The 27,790-nt window shown below is 43.7% G+C and overlaps 2 protein-coding genes across 6 annotated transcripts; one reads left to right on the plus strand and one right to left on the minus strand.

Annotated features, from left to right (window-relative positions):
- Positions 1-1,195: 1,195 nt before the first annotated feature.
- LOC138178298 (uncharacterized) lies at positions 1,196-3,021 on the plus strand. The gene is made up of 7 exons (XM_069109998.1): positions 1,196-1,354; positions 1,558-1,817; positions 1,882-2,004; positions 2,067-2,122; positions 2,206-2,284; positions 2,397-2,525; positions 2,599-3,021. Exons 1-7 carry the CDS (start codon positions 1,261-1,263, stop codon positions 2,803-2,805), a joined length of 948 nt encoding a protein of 315 aa, XP_068966099.1. The 5' UTR covers positions 1,196-1,260; the 3' UTR covers positions 2,806-3,021.
- A 3,881-nt stretch (positions 3,022-6,902) lies between these two features.
- Positions 6,903-27,747, minus strand: Syx1A (syntaxin 1A). Of its 5 annotated transcripts, none has more exons than XR_011172673.1 (10): positions 27,504-27,747; positions 23,486-23,572; positions 20,322-20,421; positions 16,613-16,687; positions 15,960-16,142; positions 15,779-15,852; positions 15,570-15,707; positions 13,120-13,230; positions 9,812-11,084; positions 6,903-9,712 (listed from the first exon to the last, which is right to left on the minus strand). XR_011172673.1 is itself a non-coding variant. In XM_069109999.1 (10 exons), exons 1-9 carry the CDS (start codon positions 27,534-27,536, stop codon positions 9,825-9,827), a joined length of 882 nt encoding a protein of 293 aa, XP_068966100.1. In that variant the 5' UTR covers positions 27,537-27,745; the 3' UTR covers positions 6,903-9,712; positions 9,812-9,824. The 5 variants fall into 5 exon arrangements, 2 of the variants coding, with proteins under 2 accessions (XP_068966100.1, XP_068966101.1); XR_011172672.1 differs by lacking the exon at positions 13,120-13,230 and adding an exon at positions 14,456-14,566 and having other exon boundaries at positions 27,504-27,745; XM_069109999.1 differs by lacking the exon at positions 13,120-13,230 and adding an exon at positions 14,456-14,566 and having other exon boundaries at positions 9,812-9,905; positions 27,504-27,745.
- Between the last annotated feature and the right edge of the window lie 43 nt (positions 27,748-27,790).

Here is a 27,790-nt window from a genome sequence, read left to right on the forward strand (position 1 = left end):
CCGATGTCTTACTGTTTTACCGACATAATTACGAGGAATTTCTGCATTTATCGCTGCTCCGTATTTGACGCGAATCCTGTTATCGCCTCTGTATCACCTATACCAGTCAATCGAGTTACACCTATATTACTCGCGATTCAATAAAGAATAAATACACCGATAGACTCCAACTTGGTTTAAATGTCTCGCATCTCAGTTCAGTTAAAATATTAGGAATCGCAATTGACGAGAAGAATCGAATAAAGTTTCGTTCACTTATCTAAATCAGTGCAAAACAATTTTTAATTTCATCAAGCGGAAACGGGCGAAGTCGCGTGAAAATGCACGCAAATGGAAGAAAACGCGAGAAAACACGCGGAAGATCGCGTCAAATAAAAGTTATAGATCTAGACAAGATACGTCTTTCGTGTTCTTCTTAATGTTACTTCTTTTTTTATGACAAGCAGTTTAAAGGAAAAAATGAAGAAAGAAACTTGGGAATGATTGTATAGATCTTTCTTTTATTTGAAAATCGAAATTGTCTTGGTCATTTTATACCAATTAGAGCTAATATTTGGAAAAATATCATCATATTTTTTCAAATTGTAGTTAGCCTATCGATATATGTATAATAGATTCCGCACGAAATCACTGTTCCAATCAGTTGCAGAAGTATAGGATTCTATACTTTCTTTGCAAACTGTTCTATTCTATCATTTACTTGCAATTTTATAGGAAAATTTAATTTCAATTCAAACCACTACTATACTGAATCGATAACGTTGAATGCGATACGAAAATGGCATGGGGTGGTTAGGTGACCGCCCAAACCTTGCGACACGAAAAAGCATTGATTGTCATGTCTACCCTATACCTCGTTGAAAACTTCAAAAACTAGCGTCTCTAGCAGTAATGTACTACATTATACGGTACAATATGTATGTACATATCATATCAGATCTATGTAATCTCTGTATTATATATGTATATTATTGACATACATGTATCATACTGTGCATATTTTTTTTAATTTTCTGACTATGTAATAACTTTGCCTTCAGAAAAACCTGTTTGCGCTTTAAAATGTGATGAAATACCATTAGAAGTTTCCAAAGAGTATTGTATAAAGCAGGATTTGATTAAAATTTTTTGACATGGAAAAAGATAAAAGAAGTTGACAAATTGCTAAGCTCTCGTTGCTTTATGGCCGCCAGATGGCGATCGCATCGGACGACCGTCGATCGATACGTTGTCACTTGCCACCGCGTCATTCGCGTGAAAATGAAAACGGAGACTGTTTTACTTTTTTTGACGTGTTACTTTCTCGCGGGAAGCATCGCGGACTACCAATTCCTCAGGGATAATTACGTTGAAGGTAAGGGCACGAATGTCAAACCGATTCCAGCTACGTCATATTGTGTATTCGTATTGTCTGCATTTCCCAGCTATGCCAGACACGCGTATCCCGCCTTTCTTAACCTCGAACACTCGTTCTTTCCCGATCGTCGTCTCCTTTTTCAAGACCTTTCTCGAACGAACCGATCGAAAAGATTGTAATCTTTGATCGAAACGTTGCAGAAGATGCACAACAGTACGACGATTTCGACCGATTAACCTCGTTACGACAGTACGCGTTTGACGATGACCGCGAGAGTCGTCGAAACATTGACGATGAATTGGAGAATTGGACTGGCCGATGGATGCCCGACAGGCCAAACGAGTTCACTCCATCTCCCAAAGTACCTGCAAAAGTCGATCAGATAACGCTTTCTGGATCCTCTCAATCCCTTCACGGAGTACCGATGGGATACCCGTCAAGAAACTGCGACGATGCCAAAGTACAATTTGCGTCTTTTGTTCTTTGATCGATTCTTTGACATTGATTCTCCTATTTCCTTTTAGACCAACTTGACCATGGATTGGGACGGTAATCCGATCAATTGCACCTGCTACGACAACAAAATCATCCCGAATAGAAACACGATAGCGCTCAAATACTGCGAACGCATTCCAAAGTATTACGTGGCAAGTATTTAATCGCAACAGCGGTGGCAAAGACGCTAGGTAATCGACTCGAATGTTCACAGGCTACGCATAAATGCATGTACGAGGAAATAGAATACGACGACGACGTTCCGCTGTTGTAAGTACGCTGTTGTGTTGTTTCGTTAACGAAAAACCAATTATGGTCGTATACTCGTAACACTAGCTGTGCGCTATCTTCAGCGGACCGCACAGGCCACTCTGGCCCATCTACGGCGAATACAAATTTTTACCGAAGCAGAGGTGGCTCCATAATCTCGAGGTAATTACAACGTCCAACGATTTATTTCCTTTCTTTCCGTTACCCGTCCCTATACCCGTTTGTAATCATTCTTTAATTTCTTTCTGCTTTCATCTTTTGCCTCTGGGTTTAGCACGGAGCGATCGTCGCATTGTACCATCCATGCGCCAATCCGATGGAAGTAAGGCGTTTGAAGAGTCTGGTCTCGAACTGTCTACGGCGACACGTGATCAGCCCGTACAACCTGCTAGACGAACGCCGTGTAAGCTCTTGTAATTGCTAGAATTACTCTGTTTCGAAAAAACTGGATTAAACTCCAGATATCGATGTTTCAGCCATTCGTTTTGGTTGCGTGGGGGTGTCGTCTGAGCATGTCTTATGTGAATCCTGAACTGGTGGTTGGATTCATTCGCGAGCACGCCCTTCGTGGGCCGGAGGAGATCGCGAGAGACGGCGATTTCGCAGAAAATCTGCTACATCCAGCTGAAATCGTATCCGATCTGGATGATACGGTTTTGTGTCCGAACGTGCGTACAGTTTAACGCAATTGACATCGCGTATCCGTATCATACCTACGTGTACATACCAACACCTGAACCCTTTCACTACTTATTTATTAGCTGCGATTTCTTTTCCCTTCCCTCCAGCAGTTTCCCATCAACTTTCCAAACTCTCCTCTCCTTTTCTCCTTCGTTATTCGTCGTTTTATCGTGACAACATATAACAGAAGAATTAATAAAGATAAAATCGAATCGAAAGGCAACGTTGAATTTTTTTTTTCCTTTTTTTCCCTTTTTCGCTCGATCAACGGACCCCTTTTTCCTTTATTTTATTGGCTAACCGGAGTGACGCGCGGGCTGTATCGGCTGCAGGCGTCCAGCAACAAGGGCAAAGGAGACTAATAAATGGGACGCGCAACATTCACTCCCGTTACATATTCTTGTATATTGTTCATCTTTCGAGAGAGAAGATTTAAATACATTGAACATCGTGTCGGTTTTTAAAATCTCTTTGCGGACCTTTGTTATCTACAGACGTATAGTAACTTCACTGTAGTGCTGACTATAATCGTTATTCCTGCGGATACGTATCTTCGATGATATATAAAATTAGGGTAAGACAAGTAACGCTATCATATTTTGGTAATGTAAAATATACTACTCATCTACTCAATAGTAAGTCGTTAACGTAAAAGAATATAATTGTACAGTAAACGCTTGGCTCTTTTTCTTTTTTGTTTTTGTTGTCGCTTCGACAGATCAATAGATCGAAGATAACTCGCAGAACGCGACGGAAAATCGGCGAATCGGGAGTCAGAGAGGACGAAAATGTCCCGAAAGGTCGAGACGAAACTGTTGTACGGTTATCGTATCACGACGAAAAAAGACGAAGATTCGACGATTCGCCAATTTAACGCTCACGCGGAGCGCGAACTCGTCGTACCCTTTTTTCCCCTTCATCTCTTCTTTTTTTATTTTTTTCTTGGAAACTTCGGTAGCCTCTGTGTTGCAAAGCGAGCCAGACCTATAGGTTATCTATAGGAGCTACAGTCTATAGTGCAGTAATGCGTATGTATATTCAATACAGGCTCGCAGAGGCGTTCATGTTTTTGTGCAGGATCGGGCGATGCTGAAAGGGCACCACCACCCTCACTCGATCGCGCGTCAGGTTTTCGACAGCCCCGTTGTTGTATAGACCTAGACGATGCTGCAACGAGCTCTCTTCTCTCCATTGGGTGACAAGCGCGGACCTCGCCTCGCGTTTCTCTCCATTTTTCTTTTTCTGTCGTCAAACACAGCTAGTAAACGCGTTACGACGGTGGATCTCTTAAGATTATTGCCAACTTTGTACAGTGTCGATAATAATAATGGTAATAACAATAATATCGCATTAAAGATGGAAACGAAATAACGATCTATCTCGTTCTGTTCTCGTTTAACAGAGAGAGAGAAAGAGAAGTGAATGCATCCGTGCTCGCTCCACGCAAATACGACTCATAGGCGGAAAAAACACCGTTCATTTATTTAATAAGTAATCCTTAATACAGGTCTCTTTTTGTCTTTTTCTTTTTCTATTTTTTTGCCTTTTCATCGTCCTTGTAATTCTCTCGCCTAATAGAAGTGTGTCTACGATAAAAAGTATTTCCATACCATTGTTCAACGTGCTAAATTCTTCAAAGTATCTCTTTCGTGCATCGGTTTCTCTCTCGCATGCACGCATACGCACTCTTTCGCTCAAACTCTTTTTTTTTTTTTAACATCGTTCGTTCGTTCGTTCGTTTGTCAGTACATTCGTCCGATCGCACGTTGCTTCTCTTTCTAAACTGTTCCTCTCATTCTCTCTTTTCACATCCCTTTTTCCCAACTTTCTTACTTTCTTACTTCTTTGCTTGCTTTCGTTCGTTCGTTCGTTCGCGCGCTCTCTCGCTCGTTCGTACGTTCGTTCGTTCGCTCGCTCGCTCGCTCGCTCGCTCGTTCGTACGTACGTGCTTTCTACTCCTTCCTCTCCCACTCTCTCATTCCCTAATTAGTTTTCTCAATAATGTAAATTTATTATAATAATCTCACTTTGCCGCGTGGCAGTCAAGAGACACGACCACGTAACCTCTCTTATCGTTATGATTTAACACCAACACCCCAATCACGATCGCTCTTTATTTTTGTTCGTTTGTTCTTTTGTCTGAAAACATTCGCAAACTTACGATTTACGCTCGAAAGTGGAATTGACACTCATAAGGTTATTGAAATAGTCTCTCGAAGAGTAATAATTGCACCGATGCGACACGACCAATGTACATTCTCGATACTTTGTCGTGTTCGAGGTCTCTAAAGCGTTCCCTCTGCTTCGTCACAATTCCCATTTACCTCTCGTGTTTACTTCCTGATTGGCTCACGCTTTAGCCCATCTGTCGGTCTTGTCTTTCGTTAGTTCGCGTTGCTAACGTTCATCGGATGCAAACGCGTTTCCCGTCTCGATCGCTTTATGTATTTATTGGAAAACAAAAACAAGTACGTACGGTAAAGATAGGAGGAAAGAAAAGGGATATAAATGAAAGAAAGACAGGTAGACAGACAGATGGACAGACGGACAGTACCGTTGCGCGAATTAAGATCAAAGATTGATTCGCACTCGTGAAATCTCTCCTCGTGAACGAAAGGAAATCAACGAAGCCACAGGTAATATATATATATATATATAACGTGTGAACGAGAAAATTCCTCTTACCTAGTTTTTTTTTTTAGGCCAAAATACGTATTCTATGCGCATACCGACCGTCGAGATTACCGACGATACGTACACTTATTACAAATTATACATATAAATCTATCGTGGCCGGGAAAACTTATTCGATGGTACGAAAGTAAGTGTGATTCTTCAATTCCTATCGCGAGGATCGCTACACACGAGCGCGCACGCGTCTGAGAAAAACGCTAACGACAAGATACGAGATTTAAAGCTAGTCGAACAAAAGGTGAACGACTTGTCTCCAAATCGCGGAGGCTGATATATACAAAAATGATGCGCACAGGGGAGAGTTTGCGACGATCTCTCGTCTCGGTGCGGATACGCGATCGATCGCATTAAGGCCGATAACGTGTTCACGATTGTTCCTGTATATCGTAGATCGGCATCGAACCAACACCGAGAGAGGATCAACGATTATCGACCAATCAATCAACCGTGTTCGTCGAAGCGATCACCACGATCACTTGGTGCACGCGATTCGATTCGATTTCAAAATGCGAAGCAACCAAGTTCGGAGGAGGGTGTTTATCGAGTAGATGGACCGCCGTCGCTTATCGTTCCTTTTCTTTCTTTTCCACCGACAACACACATACGCGAAAGCGAAAGAAATTTTTCTTCTTGCGATCCTCCTCCACCTGCTTCTCCGCCGCCGACGACGACGACGACGACGGCGACGACGACGACGTTGACGCGACGTTGACGCGACGTTGACGTTGACCGCGAGTGCGATCGCGACCACAACAACAAAATACCATCCGGTCCGATTCGAACAACCAGGCATATCGATCAACTCGTCACAGAGGGATTTTCCGCGTTTTTTTACTTATTCCTTAATCGTATTCAACGATTAAATAATAGATCGTGGCAACGTAGCTACCTAAACTAACAATCAGTATGCTTCTGTACAATGCAAAGTGATTTGAAATATCGTTAATTATCGTTATCATTATCATTATGATCGTGTCGTACGTTCCCCACCTTTCACCATGTATATTTGCCACGTTTTTATTATTATCGTAGCATCGTATCGCCGTCTTCATCGCATTATCGCATTCTACCTTTAATATCGTTGCTACAGCAACGTGGCCTGTGTGTAGCGTCATGTAATGTATCATTCTGAAACATTAACCCATAATCTTTGAAACGCATGTACCTCAACGTTCATATAATATAATCAACAAAACATTAACACGAACGTCGCCCATTTCTTGCCCGAAAAGCAATTATCAGACGACAGTTTGCACGAGCAACAGGCGTCGCGAATAATAAATTATCATCGTTAATATATTACTCTTTTCGACTGTGCCGACTACCTATTTATATATACATGTAATATGTTTTTATTTTTTCTCTGTGAACGCGTTAGCGCGTTTCATGTAGGTGTGCGAGTATATGTGTATGTGTGTGTATATATGTGTGTGTATGTGTGTGTATGTACTGCGTGGCTCGTGTCTCGCGCTCATAATCGTGAGCTACGGTATACGCACGCATGCGCGCGCATTTCGTGTGTGTATTCTCTCTGTGTGTGTGTATATGCGTACGAGTGTTTTGTGTGTATATATATACATATATATACACATATAGCAATAAATATGTATACACTTTGTGTAGATACGATACATCGGTATGATCCAGATTTTATCGTCGACGATTGTATTAGCGTTAATTAGTTTCCCGTAACACCTATATCTTATTATTGCTGCAACTTTATAGATCTCCTCTTCTCTCCTCATCGCGTGTTCCTCGTCTCTGCGTCCATTTCCCTGCGTCCTTCAACAGCATCTTGTTCCTTTGCGCTGTGTGACCGACCGCTTCAACAACGACGCACGCTTCTCGCGAGAAGCTCTTTTCGATTTTCAACCGATATTCGCTTCTCGACCAAACGTTCGCGAAACAGAAATCCAACTAAATGGGACTAAGTTGAACGAAACGAAATCGAAAGGAATGTTCCAGCAGTCTTTGTCGTCGTAATAGTCCTGGTCGTAGTCGTAGTACCGTCGTTATTGTCGTTGAATCGGCCATTGGCCGATTATCTCGGAGTACTTGACAACGTACTCAGTATCCATGAGCTGAACTGAAAAAACAAAACACCAGGCGGCTCTCGTGCGTGTGCGTGTGTGTGTGTGTGTATGTGTGTATGTGTAATCGAGAGAGAAAAGTCGCGAAACTCGGCAAAGATCGAAAGAGTTGCGACCTCTCGCGAAGGGAAGCAAAGCGATTACGCCGATCGGTCGATCGAACCCAATACCCTAATGGCGTTTCGTGCAACACGAAGTCAATGACGTTCCACTATTCGACTCGTCGTTCTCGATTAATCGGTATCAACTTGCATCGACCAGTCGATGATGACGCCACGTCGAAAGCGAGAAACAAACTACTTAGGTGTATACGTATTTCGTCGAACGAAAGCTATCCTAACGTTGCGACGCGCTTGGAAATTCGTCCTTTACGCTCTCGCGTGGTCTAGCTACATATACGGTTTTGTTTTGTTTTTCTTTTCTTCCTTTTTTTTTTTTTTTTTTTGTAAACAGAGTTCTCTGTCTTTGCCAATGATGCGTTCTTTCGCCAAACTGTTCTTTATCTCGCCGTTTCTTATCGTTCGGAGAATATGAGGGTTCTCTCGGTTCGTTTACGTACTCGTCACCATCATTGACGATTACATCTCGACGCGATATAGCACCTGGCTCGGTTCGATCGAAGACCGTTGCGGCGATGTTAGAAGCAGCGAGAGAGGGAAAGCTCGTTAGAAATCTACACGCTTCGAATAGTACATGATATGTGGCGAGTGATCGTGTATATGCGTGATGCGCGTCTCCAAAAAACTATCGCGCGACTATGCTCGAAAGCGTTCGAAACATTCGAGAGGTCCGTAAAGAACTAATTTCCAAGCTCGGTTAAAAATCACAGTCAAAAGAATGCACTTCGGTAGGTAGTCGGTTTAATTGGACACGGCTACCAGAGCCGGCGCACCACGCCGAAAATGGCGTGAAAAACGAGAGGGTTACTCGGTAGCCTCGCGCGACGCCTCGCGTTACAGAAAAACTCCATTGGGTGTTAGGCTTGGCTCGGAACGAGATACATCGATACGACCTATTCTCGCAGGTAGGCACCCGCGAGAGCACCGCTTATTTTTTCTCCGCTCGTACTTACGTAGGCTCGGTAGCCTCGAGTAAAATCGATCGCGTACGAGCGAAAGTAAACGACGTTCGTCGCTCGACTCCGACGTTACGTCACGCGTGTCATCCTCGTCTCGTTGATTGTCGGCCGTGCAACGGCCAATAATCGCGATAGGCACCGTGATCGCTCAAGAGAGATCGACGAAGGACTCGCTCCGCCGCTTGCTCGTTGACGTTCCGACGCGAATCTTGCCGCTTCGATACGTCGCCGAACAACAAGGTCGCTTCGTCGCTATACGTCGTCCGTGCCTTTTATCGTTTCTCGCGTGTACGCGTTTCTGGCTGTCGGTATTTCCTATTTACTATTCGCTACTCGCTACTTGCTATTTACCGCAATTGAGAAATGACCGATCGCGTACGAAAGGAGAGGTTGGAAAAAGGGGTAAAGACGAGGTTGAGATCTAGCGAAAACCGAGCCTACCAAGACAAATCACTGTGGCGCTGTTAAGTTTTACGCTTCATGATAGAAAGTGGAACGAAGCGAGGCTAGCGACGAAACTATCCGCGCATCGAGTCTGTCGATGGAAGCGCGTGAAAACGGAAAGAAACTAAGGAGGACGGCGATTCGGTCAACGATGGCGAAGCTAAGGCGACAAACGACGATCGCGCAAACAAACAACGACGACGGCGATTCTTCGTTCTATCAGCTATCGCTTTCCTCGTTTCCGTTCTCGTTCTTAATTCGTGTCTACGTCCGTTCTTTGCTCCTCTTTCTCTTCTTTCCTCCTTCCTGATGATGAAGAAGTTGGACGCGTATACGTTAACGCGTAAGCGTAACAGAAGGCAAAATACAGCGACGATCCGTAGGACGAGGAGCGGCACGCGCGGACAAAAGGCCTGTCGACAACATCGCGATCGAACCACTGTTGTTGCTGTTGCCGTTGACAATGGCGAAGTTCCAATCGACGACGACCGTGCCACTTGGAACGGGCGAGGTGTCCAATGTTGTTTCGGGCCGATTTGTCTGGACTCGGACGTTGCCGACGTTTCGCGGTGACGAACGCGACGGCAACTTCTTTGGATTTGTCTGCAAAAGAAAGAAACAGAAGAGGATCAATGGAAAACGCGTGTCGTTCTCGCCGATATCGTTCGTAATACGTGGACCAAAAGATTGAATGGACGGTACCTGGGTGCGGCGTTTACAGCCCAAAATATCCACCGATGGTGGTAGTCAGAACGACGGCGAGTATAGCAAGGCAGATCATGATCATGATCTTCTTCTGCGCTCGGCATCAATGCATCGGCAAAAACATAATGATCGATTATCAACACGGTACGTAATTTAGCGGTTCGTTCCTATCGTAACTACTCTGATCTCCTCGGTGGTATATGCTACACGCCACGTTGCATCACGCCTCCCTTCTTTCTTCTCTTTACGCGTACACAACACCCACGCAAACATCGTATTCGATCTTCTTTTTAAATCGCACGTGTTTCGCATGCCTCTCTGCGTGTGTCACTGACCACTTGCTGGCAAACTGTTCGTGTGCTCTTGATCCTCCCAAAACCTCGTCGGATCGTCGGATCGTCCGATCGTGTCGCATCAAACGAATCCTAGATTCGCGCGTTCGCTTCTCTCTTTTCGTTTCTTTTATTTTGCTCTCTTTTCGCATCGTTGCATAGACACGATGTACGCGTTCAGATACGAGAAAAACGCAAATTTCTGGCTAACGAGATCGTCCGCCCTAAATATCGTCGTTACGTGTACCTCTTTCATACAAATCGCCTACTTATTTACGGATCGTGCGAAATTAAGTGAAAATTCGTTTCGCGCGATTGCTGGATTGCTCGATAGGTCGGGACCGATCGTCGTCTGGTTTCATCATCGACCTCCGTGTACCTTCGACGAGCCACGGGAACGCGTGCTACGCGACCACTTTTATACGCGACAAGGTACGTAGCTGGAAATACACAAATTTCATAATAATTCTGGACACGGTTACGAGAAAATCGGGGAAGACGTTTAAAATGGCGTCGCACACGAGCGCGCACTTAGCATCGACCGCGCACGCGATTCTCGAGCAAACGAATCGAATACGAGGAGAACTCGTGCGAGTATTTGTAAATCGTCGACAGCGTCCGGCGTGTTCGCTTTTGAAACGTATGACGCGTGGTACGCGAAAACGCCGCAGCTGTTGCTAGTTCGCGACCTTTTTCTGCGAGGTGGCTGGGTGTGTGTGTGTGCCCTGCCATTCAACGAAAACATTGTCTTTCCTCTCTGTTTTGTCTTTTTCTTTTTTTTTTTTTACTTTTCTTTCATGGTCCACTTTCGTGTTCGCTTTCGTACCGCTTCACTGAAATCCTCGTATCGTCGATCTATCTTCTTACAACGCATATACCAGAATGATTATGAGAATGATGATCGCTATTGTCAGGCAAATTACGATGAACATCAATTTCTGCGAACAAAATACAACATTGCTGTCACTCGATGAACGCACAAAGCGCATCCAAGAACAGAGCCGCGAAAGAGAATTCTCGGTTGAGAAGTTGGAGCTCGGGCCAATGCTCGAGAAGCCGATACGATCGCCACAGATGACGTGCGACCAACTCGTTACACGACGAGGAAGAATCGCGAGAGTTTGATTCGAGGCGCTCGAATCGCCGACTCCGCTGCTGCCCTCTTTCTTTTCGAGCTATCGCAGTGATGCTACTCTACTTTAGAATCTCGCGCGCACCGATTCTACGATGTTACGAGAAATCGCGCGAGAGGGCACAAGGACGAGTCGGCGATCAGAGAACGAATAGAAAAAGATTGGCGCGTTAGTGAGACGAGCGGTTGTGGGTTAATGAAGGTTATTGCGTTACGAACAACAAACAAGTTTCGTTTTTAGGTGTTAGAGACCAGAGCCAGGGGAAACAATAGCTCGGAGGAAAATAGCGAAGCTGGTTCCGCTTGCCAAGAACGAGGCGCCTGCGTTCGCGCGTTAGAAAGAATCTGCTTCTACGCAACAGCGTTTAGAAACGCGGCAAATCCTAAATCCTCCGGCGAATTCCGAAATCCTTCGACGAACGTGTACTCGTTTCTTGTCATCGTCATCGTCATCTATTTCTTTATACGTAATTATGTGCGTCGCTGACCAACCACTCCGTTTACCACGAGTATAATATTCTCTAGCTGCGCTTCTTTGTCTCTTCGCTTGTTTCCTCGCGCGCCTATTATCGTCGCTCGTTCGATCGGCGCTCTTCCTCTGTTCTTGGTGTCGTATCGAAGCGTCGGTCAAGCGTCGCACACGCGTTCCGAAATCCCGAGTATCGCATCGTGTCCCATTACCCAATTCCTAGCGCGCGTTTCTCGAATTCTTTAGCTCGGAACGCTTCCTATTATTATGGCGATTAATATCACGACCGATATTAAGACGCAGATTACGATGAAGATCATTTTCTGTGGACAGAAAAAAAAAAGATACGATTCGTGTGAGAAACCGGCGAAACAGCGACGAACGAATCCGTCGAAGCGCGGGCAAAGTGCAGAAATCACCAGAGGAGTAGGGAAACGTTGCGCCGTGTCGTTACCACGGTTCGATGAGAAAGCGGCAGACGCATCGGTTCTTGCACACTTAACAAGGAGAACACGAAGGAGAAGAAGACAGGCAAGGCAAGCAGACAGAGATCGAGATCGAGATCGCGACCGATAATACTGGACGAAAGAAGAGATTATCAAGGTTTGAGTCGAGAGGAAGGGGAAACGTAAAGAGAGGAAAAAAGAAAATGGGTGAAAGACTCGTTTCTGCGCGAACTGTTGCGTCAGCTTTGATTCTAAAAATGGAAGTTTGCGACTGTTCGCAAGCAAGAAGAGAAGCGGCCGATGACGTACCTTTACGTTGCACATGCTGTTGATACGTTTATCTACGCCGGCGTCAGCTCTGCGCTCGAACGTATTGCACGACACACGACATACGACATCGAAAAGTCGAACAAAAGCAAAGCGAAAGAGGAAGAACGTACGTAAATAGAGAAAGAAACTCGTACACGACACACGATCCGTTGCCACTGCTTTCGAAAAGAAATTCGCAAAGCCAGAGTGAGCGATTAACGCGTACGATGATCCGTGTCGCGAGGCAAAAACTGAACGAGTGGCTTCGGATATCGACGAAAGGAGTCGTCGTTGTCGTCATCGTCGGAGAAATACGGACACGACCGAGGAGAAAGAAGAAAGAGAAGAATGGAGAAACAGAGGTATAGGAAGGTAAGAAAGAAAGAGAGAGAACAAAGAAATCGCGAGATATCGAGAGAAAGATATGCGTCGACTGGTTGCTGTCGTCTCGTGTTTTGGCCACGAAATCCTCGGGGCCTCTAACCCCCCGTTCCTCCTATAACGAAGTAGGAACAACTATCGATGATCGCCGCTGGATAATTATCGCCCCTATCGATCGTTTTTTCTATCGAAAGCGATCCGGCGGCGATCGATCGTTATCGATTCGATTCGTTTACCTTACGAGCTTTGCTTCGATACTCCTCGGCCTTGATCAGCTCCTCCCAGGCTTGGCCAACATGGTCGCCGGTTTGATCCACGAGGTATTCAATGCGGTCCACTAACTCACCCTGACGTGCCGTACCAGGGATAGGACGGATGGGACCGATGGAAACGAACAACGGGAAAACATGGTGCGGACCGGAGCATGGCGATTGGGATCTCGGGAGCGAGATCGAACGGGACGAAAAGGAATCGCAACGGTAACCGGTGGATCGCCTCCAACAAGGATGTACCCAAAGTTAATCGTTATGCTTCGTCGCACGCGTGTTCATGTGCGTTTACACGTATACGTACACGAACGTAATCGGATCCGACGACGAGCGTACGTATACGCATAAGCAGCGTGCACAGATAGAGGTAAACACACCATGAGCGAAGGCACACACCGCGGTACACCATATACCGCACACGTCGCAGCGTATCGGCAGCGCCATCACCCCACGGGTAAGAAACAGCCGTGACGCCAGCCCAAAACAAAGGTTCACGCGCGACAACGTAAAACGCGTGTACACGTTGTGTTTTCACATATGACCGACAGGTGTACACGCGCGTGTACGCACAAATCCAATCGTGAACAAGAGTTAGACGGTTAGAGAGCACAGATTAGTACGTGAGATTTTAGTAGTACAAATAAGAGCCACATTTAGCACACTCATTTTCAGTAGGACAGAGCGACACAAGTAGAGAGACACAGAGGCACGCACACACACATATATATATATATACGCGCGCGCACACAGAAAAAGTAGAGAAAACAATCAAAGTGGGTAAAGGACGCGTAATACATACATCGTAATACATAAATGCACATCGAACGTAAGAACGCACATAGGTGTAAGTATGCGCGCGAGCGTCGTTTCGATTGTACAAAATGTGGTAACGGAAACGACAGAGAAAGCGTCGTCGTTATTTGATGTCGTGTCATAGTAGTAGCAGTAATAGCAGTAATAGTAGTAGTAATAATGGTAATAGTGGTAATAGTAGTAATAGTAGTGATAGTAGTAATAGTAGTGATAGTAGTAATAGTAAGCATACGCGTAAAGGCGCACCAGATAAACCAAAAAGCGTAAAAGGTTTCACATAGTAGCGAAAAAATGTACAGGATGAAAGAGAACCGCGAATACATGGATGAACGCGATAAAGTAAGAGTGGATAGGCAGAGGAAGGGACAAAGGTTAAGAGAGTCGTCGTGAATGATAGAGAGGGGGAGGCAGAGGATCAAAGGAGAAAACAAAAAGTGACCAATTAGACGCGAACGAAAGATCGATGGTTTGAGATCTGGGGAGGACTCACCCGTCGAGCTTTGCTTTGATACTTGAGCGCTTTTTTGGTGTCCTGCGTAGCCGTCTGCACGTAGTCCACCGCGTGTTCCACGTGGTATTCTATGCGATCTATCATCTCGCCCTAAAGTAGGTGCGTGGCGCGAATCCACACAGCGTAACAGGGGAAGAGAGAGAGCGATGTTAGTTGTATAGTCGGTTAAAAGCCGAGTAACGATTAAGATCAAGATTTTTCTCATGCACCGCTACACACGGAACAGGGAAAACGACGAGAGAGAAAAAGAGAGAGAACCATAGCCACGACGATAATAAAAAAAATGAAGTCACGAAGACGAGTCGAGCCAGAGTTGTCCAAAATTTGCTAATTACATTTCTCTGCTTGATAAAAAAAAAAAAAAAAAAGAAAAGATAAAAGATTTGACGTTATCGTCGTGTTAATATCGATAATATCGTTATTACTGTTATTTATTTAGTTGTTCGCTGATATAGCATGCATCTTTAATTTACCAACAACGGCCATTGACCTATTCTTCCTCGTTAGCCGTCGCGGTCAAGAAAACTCGCGAGAAAGCTCTGTCAATGGCCGCCGCGTTAGCGAACTCGACAAACACCAAAAACGAGATCAAAGCGAATAGCCGATGTGTTTCGCAAAGAAGAAGCTGACCGCGAAAGAAAAGTTACATGGTTCGCGCTACGCCCCTTTTAAAATTCATCCTTTTCTCCGTCTCCCGAGTACTTCCGTGTGCTTCGTTAAACTTTGCCACCCGTATATGTTATACTTACCTCTAACGCAAACGAATGCGATTTTAAATAACAAAACGACGATAAATATAAAAATCTCGGTATCGCGTGAGCGTATCGAAGGAACGTTAACGAACGATCGAAATAAACAAACGTAGCGGTGACGTGCAGAAGTAGCAGCTGACAAAAGTACTATGCAAATACCGAGACTCTCTGTTTCTACGCTCATAGACAATCGTACGAAAAGATAAGAGGAAACATTTTTCAAAAGAAAAAATGGATGCAATATAATAACGAATAAACGAAAAGACAAACTGTGGAAAGCAAAGTCGGAGGGTGAACTGGGGGACGATTAAACAACTACGACGTTACGTCGCGGACCTTACCTGACTTTCTACCAACATCGCCATGTCCATGAACATATCGTGAAGTTCCCTGATCGAATTTTCTAGTTTAATGATGTCGGCATGACGCGCCTCGATATCGGCGAGCGTCTGTTTCGCTTGTTGCGTTTCCATGATAATCTGCGAGAAACGCGTCTCGATACAGCACCATGTTTTCGATCCATGTAGAAACGAAGAAACGAAACGCTTACCCCCTGCGTGAACACCGCCGGATTTCCCTGTTCCAGCATTTCCTCCAGTTCCTCGTTGGTGGTCGTCCTACCGGCTAAAAGTAGAAACCGATGGTCGTTTAAACTCTAACATAAAACGTAACACGCGGTCAACTACGCGCTCTTATACGATATACAGATACAAGCAATGATCCTCGCTTACTGATTTCCAGCTGTCGTTGTATCCTTCCCTTACACCGTTCTCTGTAATCGGTTTGCGTTCGATTGTACTCCGTCATCACTTCGACGAACTTCCTCGAAAGCGTCGAATGCTGTGTCTTGCGTATCCTCAAATCCGCCGAAGATTTGTTCGTGTGCTCTTCTTGCTCGATATTTTGTTCTATCACTGTCCACATGGGAAACATAATATCAAAACAGAGTCGGCTAGCGGACACAGTCCAAACTATATATACAACATGCTTGTCTTCTCAAAACGCGACTACTTTTTATTTATAGCGAGCAGAGGTGCCCGTGGCTTTCACCACCAATACCTCCGCGTGCAATCTGTGCGTGAAGATTTACACGCGCGTTCATTCAAGCCGAAGAACGATGTTGGCGCGTCCAGAGACAAAAGCCACGCGTACCTCTGTTAACACTATAAATACACCCCCAAATCAGGGCAAGACATAATCAAGAATCAAGCGTTCGATCGGCTTTTCGCAACGCACGGTCGATTTAACTACGGCCATTGTACGTATATAGTTATAGACATACTTTTAAAGCAAATCTCGCAATTGGATGAATTAACGTTACGCGATATTTGTATAAAGGCTTGCATTTACTTCGTCACGCATCTATCTAGGATCTGTCTCTTACCCTTCAACTTAGCTCTGACTTTATTGGCCGTTTTCTTGATATCGGACATCAGGTCTTCCAATTCCATCTTAACCTCTGCAATGAAAAAACAAAAACTTGATTCATTCTGTTATCTACGTATCTTACCATCGTTTAACCACGTTTCTCGATACGTCCCTTTTCATGAATTTACAAGTAACTCGTCAACGGCCCATAATTCTTCTTTCGACGCGTAAAAGTATCACTCGAGATACGTCGAAAGTATCGTAACCGGATAGTCTACATTTTTTTCAAGCTCTCTCGCGGCAAATGCCTGAGTTTCGGTTACGTTTACGTTCGGAGTTAATTGCCTGAACGAGAGAACGCGACAGATGGCGGCTCCTTAGGACCCGAAACGGGGGAAAGCAAAAATGCAACGACACGATTCCACTCGATCGGTATTTCCTGCTGTCATCGGCAAAGTCTTTTCCACCTGACCCGGTTGTCACCGGATACTCCCTGTAACCCCTTTCTCATCCCTGTTCGTCATTCATCGACAGGGTTACCCGATCAATTCCACCAACCGCACGGAACCGTATCGCCAATTATCGCGCGTTTATTAAAACGTACCATATATATCCGTCGTACGCTACCCATGTCGTGTCGCGTACGTACTATGCATACGTACACATATACCTACGTGGTCTACGTATCTATCTATATATCGGTGATGAAAGGACATCGGGGCTTTTCTTTTGGAATTTTTGGGAAGATCCCCAATACTTTAACCTAGACTTTTTATTATAGTTGTACTTAAATAACGAAACTTAGAAGTAGTTGTTTATGATTTAATCCGATTACGTTTGGCCGAGATTTATGACAGTAGGCTTGGGCTCGAAGCGACACAACTGGTCGGTAAACGTAGCCACGGTCACGAGATGGATGTTTTTACCTAACAGAGGTATGGAGTAGTTGTATAGCTCTCCTTAAAAATATAGTTGTGGCGGCACACGTGGACAAATCAAGCCACGTGTGGTTTTGCCTAGGAGTATCAATATCGTAAAACACACACATATTGTACTAATAATCAAACTCCGGACAGAAACAATGTCGCCGCTATGTAATATAAACGAACGCGATCGTGAGGAGAGGAGAGTTTCATCACTCGCAGTCGCATGCGATCTCATCAGCGAGTTACACACCGTCTTTACGATGAGTTAATACCGAGCGTCCTAGCGAACATTCTTTGACTCGAGTGGTACAGAGAGTTACAGAGAAAAGCATGTAAGTGCAGTTCCACTTGGACTGAGTTAGTTAGTTGAGTTCTACTTGTACTGTCGATAAGTAAGTTGAGTTACGCTTGAATTGTGGACAAGTTGAGTTCGACTTAGACTTTGGAAGAAAGCGTATTTGCTATCCCGTTGACCGTGGATTCGTTATCGAACCTAAGATCATTGTCACTAGCATCTCGAGTATCTAATCACCACGGTTACTTGTCAAATTCTGTAATAATCATATTTGTATCAGTAAATATCATCTCTATTGTATAACAACAATGGTTAATCCAAATGAAGATTCGTTACACGTCCCTAACCTCAATGAGAACTCGACATATATATAAGTACCTACTGCTACTAGTTAAAAAGCGAGGCTCGAGCCTAGAGACGTGGTCGAACGACGCACAGAGAAGAAAGGAAAACATTTCGACCGATCGAGATTTCCAAGATCGTATCTTCGATCGAATTTGTATTCGACATTGAATTGGATTCCGTTAGTATAGTCGCCGGCAGTGCACGCGTTCTCATAGGTGACGCGACGAGCGCGCGCATTCTCCTGCGTCGAGGGTGCTCGATGGAATTGGGTTAATACGGGGTGGAAACGTGCCAGACCTACTTCCAAAGCCTCTCGAGAACTCGGCACGCCCGGGAGACACGGGACGCTCGAATTCGATCGAATGGCGCGCGCGTTTCCTGTTCCAGATAAATTTCCTCTTTTCCTCTTCCCTTTCTTGCCACCATTCTTTTCTCTCGAAGAACCAAACGACGAACGCGACGCGATATCGATCTCTCGGACGCTTCCGATTTCGGCAAACTCGTGCGTGACCCGGCATTCTCGTCCGCGATTTATCAAACACGTTTCCATATGGAACGCCACGCTTCCGTTACGAATTGTACATATCGAGCGTAACGAGCAGCACAGCGAATGATAAAATCGAACTACCGCTTCGTCAACCAGCATTCAGCGACCTATTTATTCCAACGAATCCGTTCTATCGGGATACGCGACAGACGATCTTCGATACGACAACCTTTCGATAACAAGCGCTTCTCGCGATCGTGGCACGCCGTTCATGTAACCGACAGCTAGAAAATCGACTCGATGCTATCTAAACCCAATCTAAATCGCGTTTTGATCGTATTCGGCAAACGAAGCCATCTGACCGTTTTAGGACGGTGCAGAAGACGCTGTTTCACATCTCCACGACCGTGATCAAGCATCGTACGAGCACGTGGGAAGAAATAGATCGATAGCGATAGCGGCGATGAGAAAACCGTCGTCGGTTTCGTTTTTCGTTTTGAAACGAGATACGCGAGGAGCAAGAGAGCTCGATCGATCTTTTCGCTAGAACGCTTCCAAGTCAGCCGATGTCAGACGTAAAAGTAAGTACGTGTGTGCAGTGTGCACTCGTGGTGCATCGATCCGGTCGTCCTCTCCAGTTTCTCGCGACGAACAACGTCACTCGACTTGGTCGTTCACGGTGTTCATCTCCGTTCTTCGTGAATCATCGCGCGCGCACATTCGCGTCTCTACTGTCCTTCGGTTCTCCTCCTCGCCTCGTTGTTCTGCCTATTTCTCCGATGCTTCGACTCCTAACCTACAATTATAAAATAGCTCGCGTACACTGGACAAATCGTTCCAACGATCGATAGGGATGTTTTCGCATGTACCGAGGGGTCTACCGAAATCGAAAGATCAGTTCTCCGCTGCTCGGTGTATCGATGTAGGAGTTCGCTTTATGTTCGAAAATTATAATAATACAAGGAAACGCGAATCGCATTCTCATTCTGTCGATTATATCCATCCTTGGACGTAGGAGAACATAATCCTGCTATTTATATCGCTTCCTATATACAATACATATGTAGATCCGGAGAGATCAGCCGCATTCAGCGAGCATTCCAGCCGGAACGATCGGATCGAACTGATCGGTTCGCCGAATAACCGAAACGCCGATAATCGAGCATCGTTAAAGATTAGTAAAACAAGAAAAAGTATTATAAGCAACGAATCTCTAATTATAAGTACCGAGTGGTCAGTTACGATAGCAACGAGAGTAAGATCAATCGTATTGGACGCTTCTTCTAACGATCTTTGTCGTTCTACCGTTCCGTTCTTTTTCCCTGTCGTCTTTCCTTTTCTGCTTCGCTGGCTTTCTTTATTACCCGTCCAATTCTGTTCCTTTGCTCGTCTAACCACCATTTCCGAAACACTGGACGAACGACGTACAATCCTTCGCGTTCGACTCGTACACGTTTTTCCAGACTCGTTGCAACGCAGCTATTTTCTGCGGATTGTTTATCAGCCGGATTCAAATAGATTTGATCCTACGGAAAATTGGCCGTCTGCGTTCTACAAACAGCGATTAAACGTATCCAACGATGGAACAATTTTGATTTGGATCTCTCGCGCGATGGTTTGCGCGATCGATGCACGAGACGAATAAGAATAAGGAGAGACCGTTGGAACTCACTTTCGTCGGTTTGTGGTGCCGATAAGATGGCACTATGTTTTTTCTTCACATCCTCTACGTTCGTCTGGATCCTGTCTATCATTTCGCGGATCTCCTCCACCTATGGAAAAATTAGAAGAAGTTAAACCACGTAGCGGTGTCGATAACAATCGAAGAAGATACAGAAACGAAGGAAGGAAAACAAATAGAAAAAGAGAGAAATGGGGAAGAATACATTGAAAAATATGAACTATCGATCGTGAGGTATACGACGAGAAAGAAGAACGGAAAATAATCCAGCAAGGAAGGAAAAGTATGCAATGGATGGTGAACTCGTTTGAATAATATGTAGTTTTCACAGGCATCGTATTACGAAGGCAAATCCACAGAACTTAAAGAGTAAATCGGTTAGTAGCTACTTTTTCGTAACATACGTGAATAGTAAAACGTTTAACATCGGTCGATAAGATCGTTGAAAGTTGTAGGGCCGCGCTCGTCCAGTAGGAGAAAAGGCAGATTTAACTGATTTTATTTTCGAAACGATAAAAGGCGACAAGTGGTTGATATGTCGTTTCTACGGTAACGATTCGCACCGATGTTTCACCTTTATTAAAATTGTCTCTTCCCACGCGCTGTAGAATAAAAAAGATCGGATACCGAAACAAGCGGTCAGAGTTAATACGAGCCCACGCAAATAGCAACGAACGTAAATGTCAAGGATCCTATTTGCACTGATTTCCTACATCGAATTGTCGGTAATGCGTAGGTGCGTGGTATCGAGTCGCGTTGGATTCCGATCGTTCGTATTTTTCCATTTTACGTTTCCCAAACAACGTTTGTTCCGGTGTGATGATTCGCATCGAGTATCGACGTACGCCACCCTTTATTATTATTACGATACCTACGTGAACTCCAATAAGAAACGTTAGACTATAAAAGATCCGTAGCGACTAGTTGCACGAACAAAAGAGGAAATTGTCATGCAAACGACTAGCAAGCACGGTTTATCAGCGAAGCTATTTTTAAAGCTATCTTTGAGAAAGCCGTTAGCTTCCAATAAACAACTTTCCTTGGTTGCGTGATTTCGCTGAAATATTTTACGGCGCCCTTAATAGCAAATCGCTGGTGTCATAAACACCGAGTCCGAAACTATTTAACACTTTACTGACCGCTAGCGATTCAACAGCATACGCACGTCCGACCGGTATCTCAGGCGCAGATTCTCCCTGGCGCTGCCTCTGTTTTGGTTTAGACTCTTCAATACCATTCTTTTTGTTCATCGCGAACGGTACGTTTTTCAAATTGGTATAAAACTGTGGCAGCTTACGAAGCAACGCAACTGACGCAACTGACCAAGGTATCATAGTACTAAATAAGAAATTACTGCTCAAATAATGAGAAAGATCGTCGGCGACAAGAAGCTGATTAAATAGGCCATCGGTCGGTAAACCTTGGTGACAAAGAACCGGTTAATCGGCTATCGGTCGGTAAAGTGTTAATTTTGCAAAAAGAGTTCGCCACGCGAGGCTGGTCCATACGGTCGATCAAATCGCGACCCTCGGGCTCCAAGAAAATCCCTTTGCGTCTACCAACTTCCCCTAACAACACTAACCATACAAAATGTACGAAATTCTCCGCGAACAGGAAACGCAGAGGTGCAGTCTCCGACGAGTACGGAACGTACACGCGTCAAAGTAAAAATGAACCACTGCAAAACTAAACTCTGTGATTGAATCGAACACGTATCCAACCATCCCTTCAGATCCATTTGTGTATATTCCATGTTTTAACGATCATCTCGTCGATTTAATGTAGCAAATAATTATATTCTTTGATCATCGTTTTTATTCATCTTCACGTTCGTATTTTTTGCTGTTTGCCATGAGATATGTTGTAAGTGATTCTACTGGGTTGGTAACTAAGTGATTGCGGATGTTGTCATTAGGTGGTAATGATAAAGTCCGCAATCACTTAGTTTCCAATCCAATACAAAACGTATTCGCATTTTGCTATCCTATCCAATTCATCATCAATTTTTTCGATAGAATTTAAGTTAAAAAAAAAAAAAAATAATTGTTAGATATAATTGACTGTACTACGTTCATTCTTTCGCATAATTGAAACAAATTTCTAAATTTGTATCCTTGCATGATTATAAAATTCTGATCGATTAATCGTTTTCTTGATACATTAGATTGATTGCCGCGTTTCCTATGAAACCAGTAAGTGTCCTAACACTTATGAACGGGGGTGTACGAGTAACGCGACCCAATGAGAAAATCGCACAGCGAACAACGTACAGACAGAATGGATGCGAATACGGGGGTTGAAATATTTGATACATTTTGTACGCGATAGGTGACGCGATATGGCTATTCGGCTCGGAGTCGTCTCGACCTAATTCTCCAATATCGAGACGAAACCAACCGAACAGAAATTTTCTTGCATTTCGATATCGACGTGAGCTCGTTTGTCGACGACTGGTCGCGTCTCCTTTGTAACTGCGTTCCCTCGTTCATCGACGAATCAATGGAACCGCGTCAAATAGAAATGCCGATCAAATAGAACGCCTTCCTGCGCTTACGATAAGTAAACCACTTTTCATGCGCATACCACAGTTGATAAATTTCGTTCCATCGCTTATCGCGATTCCGTCGAAATAAACACGCGAACGCGACAACGATACTTCGATCTCTCGGATTCTGATCTGCGAGTCGACGACGAATTCGCCATTTGTTTTAACTGGTAAACTTACGTACAGATCGTTTGCGTCTCAATGCGAAAATTCGACCGCTGTTCGCGACTTTGAAAAGAATAATTCCACCCAATCGCTCAACAGATGGAATCCGATCGTGTAGACAACAGGAATCGATAGATTCGATCATAGCCGATCTTAACGTTTACGTGAACTTTCGATCTGCCGCTTAATCGCCCTCGATCGCGTACGTATAATACGCTGCTACGTATTGTCTCGCGGTTGTGTGAAATAATTGGAAAAAGAGACAGAAGAGGGAGACAGGGTGCGGGGCGAATAAACGAGATCGGTCGGAGAATAGATCGAGGAAACGAAAAAGAAAGAAAAAGGGAAGAAAGCATGTTTCTTGGCGATGAGATACCATGCTGGGAAATAGAGTTTCCTTCGAAACGAGACTTCACGTCCGCAGTTGTACAGATTGTATACTTACCTCCGCGAAAAATTCGGTCATAAAATCATCTGGCCCGCCAACGTTGACGGAAACATCGTCCGCCACGTCATCGTCGTCCGACTGGGCCTGAAACAAATCAACAAAGTATTCGTTAATAGTCGATTTGGTTTTTGCACTGGCGTGCATCGAATGAGCGATCAACGTCCATCATCCAGTCAGCATCTTTCGGATTACGTTGTTTTCAATTCGTGTACATACTAGCGATCGATCGGTTGATACATATTTCAGCCGTTTATTCGCCAAATCGGTTAACACTTTACTGACCGCTAGCGGTTCGTACAGCATACGCACGTCCGACGTCCGAAATTTTTTAAATTGGTATAAAACTATGGCAGCTTACAAAGCAACGCAACTGACGCAACTGAGCAAGGTACCTTAATACTAAATAACAAATTACTGCTCAAATAATGAGAAAGATTGTTATAGGCCATCGGTCGGTAAGCGGCGGGGACAAAAAACCGATTAATCTGTTATCGGTCGGTAAAGTGTTAACTGTAGGAAATAAAAAGTGGACCAAGTCGATGAAATTATAAAAGACTAGCTGGAATTTAATTTAGCGATTCTGGATTCACCGTCGTTTGTAATAGAGATCGATATGGTAAATGGTATTCGAGAAACATTTGTAGGGAAGTGTTTTCCGACCGTCGGTCGAGCAAGACGCAATCGTGAAGTGAAAACCAAGCTGCGCTAATCCGACTTGAGTCGCATCTACGCTCATTGTTCGCTTCCTTAACCGTTTGAATGGCAGAGGTGTTTGAAAAAACAGGGTAGAAAAATCTTAATCGATTAAAAAGAGAAACAAGCGGCGCAATAGTTCTCATCATATTTGTTATTTTATGAAATACACCTATATTATTATATATGCGTACTATTAGTTTATAAATATTTCAAGCTTTTTTCAATAAAAATTATTGAGAAGATAACGATAAAGTAGAAAATACCATCAGTCGTTCGTAGCGTTCGAATGTACTGGGACTTTTCGACACAAAATCTAAACAGCGCGATCGCGCTGCTTGCGACTCAAACGGTTAAGCAGCAGCGTATAATAAGATATAGTCTGTGTCCATTTGGAGGAAATGTACCTTCCAACGGTGAAGGAATTATATAAATCGATTGAATAGTTTCTGAGATTACCTCGGGCATACACATATACCTACGTAGAGGCTTTCTCTATTTACAATATTACTATAGATAAGTATCAGTCGACTGCTTTAGCACAAAGACCTGCAAAATTTCCAAAAATGGAATTAAATATTTTGACCTGTGAACGGCACATTTTCGAAAGACCGATTCGCGAATGTAAAGAGAACACGATGTCAACCGACGACAAGTTGCCGAAGAACAGTTCGTGGTGTGTAGATTCGCGTCGACGAATTAGCATCGAAGACACGATCATGAGAGAGGACGTGAAGACCAGTCACATCGATACTGCTGTATTTTACTCGCGACCGATACGATACTCATTATTCCGTTCCAATTAACAAATTGCTATATATGTTGCATTTCGTATCGAATAATACGATACCTTTACTCCACTAACAAACAGAACGTCCGATAATTATATCGTCAGTCCAATACGATCGATACTCGTAAAGCTTCGTTGTATTTTCAAACACGTGTCAAACAATGTCTAAATACGAATCAAACTGAAAATCTCGTCCGTACTGGTTCTCTTTACACACCCTATATCTCATCCTCGTTCAAACCATCGAACTGGTCTAACGCTACTTTAGCTGTTTGCAATCGGCATATTTTTCTACCGCTACTACCGAACAATAAACATTTACAGTTTGAAAATAAATTTTGAATGCCGCCATTATGGCGACATCCGATTTTGATGAGAAATTTTAAATGCCGCCACAGTGGCGACATCCGACTATAAAGGGTTAATCGTCTCCACGCGAATATATTTTTATATTCCAGCTATTGTACGTTTTCATCGATCTCTCCTCCTTAACTCTTTGTTCGTACCTCCTTCATTTATCTACAGCTAACTAATAAATGCAGACCTGGCAAAATTTGTCGCGAGACATAATTCACTGAATTTCAGATTGTTTAAGTGCAACTAATAAAATATAAAATTATCGATATTGTCACATTCTAGAAAATGTGTTAAGTATGTAATGAACGTGAATCTAATTGTTTAAACTATAGTAACAGATAGAGATATTAAAATAGAAATTACAAACAAATTTTAAATCTTATAAAAGAAGGTTCCATAATGTATTTATATATAATATTTACAAATATTACTAATATGTTCCTATTATAATTCTCACATTTCGCCCTCCGCCCAAGAAAGATTTCTATATCCGTCACTGTTTCGAAGTCCTACACGAGATTATATCAAGATGTCGAGATTATCGCACGATACATTATATAAAACACGAAAACGAAAAAGTAGGCCGTCCTTACTCGATTCTTTCTTTTCGAAACTCTAATAGCTGGTTTTTGGATAATACCGAACTATGCCGAACAAGTTCTACTGCTATTGCTTTTATCATACGGCATAACCTATGCAGACGCAACAAGCGCATGTTCGTGTCATCCCTTTTTAACAAATATTACGATATACATACATCTTATTTACTAATTATTTTTTTATGCGGCTTTTCACTTTGACTACTATTTTCAGTTGTATCAAAAAATAAACAGAACTCGATTAGAAGTCGAGCGTACGATTCACCGATTTCCAAGCGTTTCGATCGTGAACGCATTCTCGTACGAAAATCCAGGCCGTTGAAGAAGAAAGAATTAGAACACAACGCAATGTCTAACGCAGCTAGGCACGCTAAACAAACTACACATATACTATCTACGTAACGCGACAAACGATCGAGAAATAATTTTGAACACGAATGATTTGTTCCTTGCACGGTATTGGACAATACGCGCGACAACCGCGTATAATTAACATCTAAAAAAAAAAAAAAAAGACAGATAACAAAGCAAGTTGATTCTCACGATTGGTCGGAATATATGTAAGGGAGGGGGGAGAGTGTGGGGATGAGGATGATTGTTCGTAGGGCAATTGTTTATCGTAATTAGAAACCACTGATTTCTTTCTTTCTAAAATCAAACGAAAGAACGATCGTCGAATGTAACCGATGGGTTCAGGTACGCCCAAATACATATGTAGCAGGTTCTCGTGAGTATTAGTTGGCGCCTCTGAGTCATCGACACCGACACCTCTATTCCTACGTACGATCGGTCACCTCCCAATGAAACTATAAAAATACTCGTCAATACCCGGAACATTGTATATTGTATCACAATGTTCGAACGTCATCCGGAAGAATGAATCTTCCATTTCAAAGTGACTGCCTGAATGTACTTGTACCGGCATCGAGAACTCTGTCATCGTTATGAAATAAACGATGACGAAAAACATATATTGGCAAACACCTGTCAGTCACAGGAGGCATTGGTCTCTCTCTTTCTCTCCCTCTTTTCTGAACTCTCACGCTCGCTCACTCGCTCGCTCTCGCTCTCTGTTCAACTACCGAATAGTTGACAGTCAAGTAGACATCTCGGAAACGCCTTCTTTCCATTTTACCAGTAAACGAGCATCGATTCGTTTGACGATTGGTGTTTTCAAAGGAACTATTTGAAGTCGTCGAATGAAACGACGATGCACTATATTACACGTATAAATACATATATATATATATATATTATATATATATATATAATATATATATATATATATATATATTATAAGTGCATATATATCACGAGAGAATATCGTTTCTTCGAACGTCACAAAATACGAACGATGCAGAGAGTCAGAGTAACAGAATTACAAACAGACACTAACAAAACTGAGATTTGCAGGAGTAAGAGAGAGAGAGCGCGCATGAATTAGCGAAAACTAGAGAGAAAACCACAGAAAAAAGGAAGGTAGAAGGAAGGAAAAAATAGATGGGCAAGTTGTCGCCGACCGTTCGGCGATTCGGCTTGATTTCGGAAAAAATATAGCTAGTTTTTGAAAACTCACCGCAACGAGGGCTGCTAATCTATCCTTGGTCATGGCGAGGGTGGCAAAGTGTTGCGAGTCAGCGGGTGTACGGAACGATGAGACTAGCGACTAATCCCATTCACGATTTTATCCATGTACTATGAGCACGACCACTAAAAACTAAAGGAAACGGACGCACTAGCGGCGAGAGACACGATCGTAAAATCGATACACTCGCGAACTCGGCTGCTTCTGCAGTGCCGTCCGTTCTGTTGCGCATGCGCCGCTGACGTCAACTATACTCAGGACCGAATCTAGACCTCGAC

The sequence above is a fragment of the Bombus flavifrons genome, chromosome 3 (genome assembly GCF_040668555.2).
Source record: "Bombus flavifrons isolate JBK064 chromosome 3, iyBomFlav1_principal, whole genome shotgun sequence".
Lineage (NCBI taxonomy): Eukaryota > Metazoa > Arthropoda > Insecta > Hymenoptera > Apidae > Bombus > Bombus flavifrons.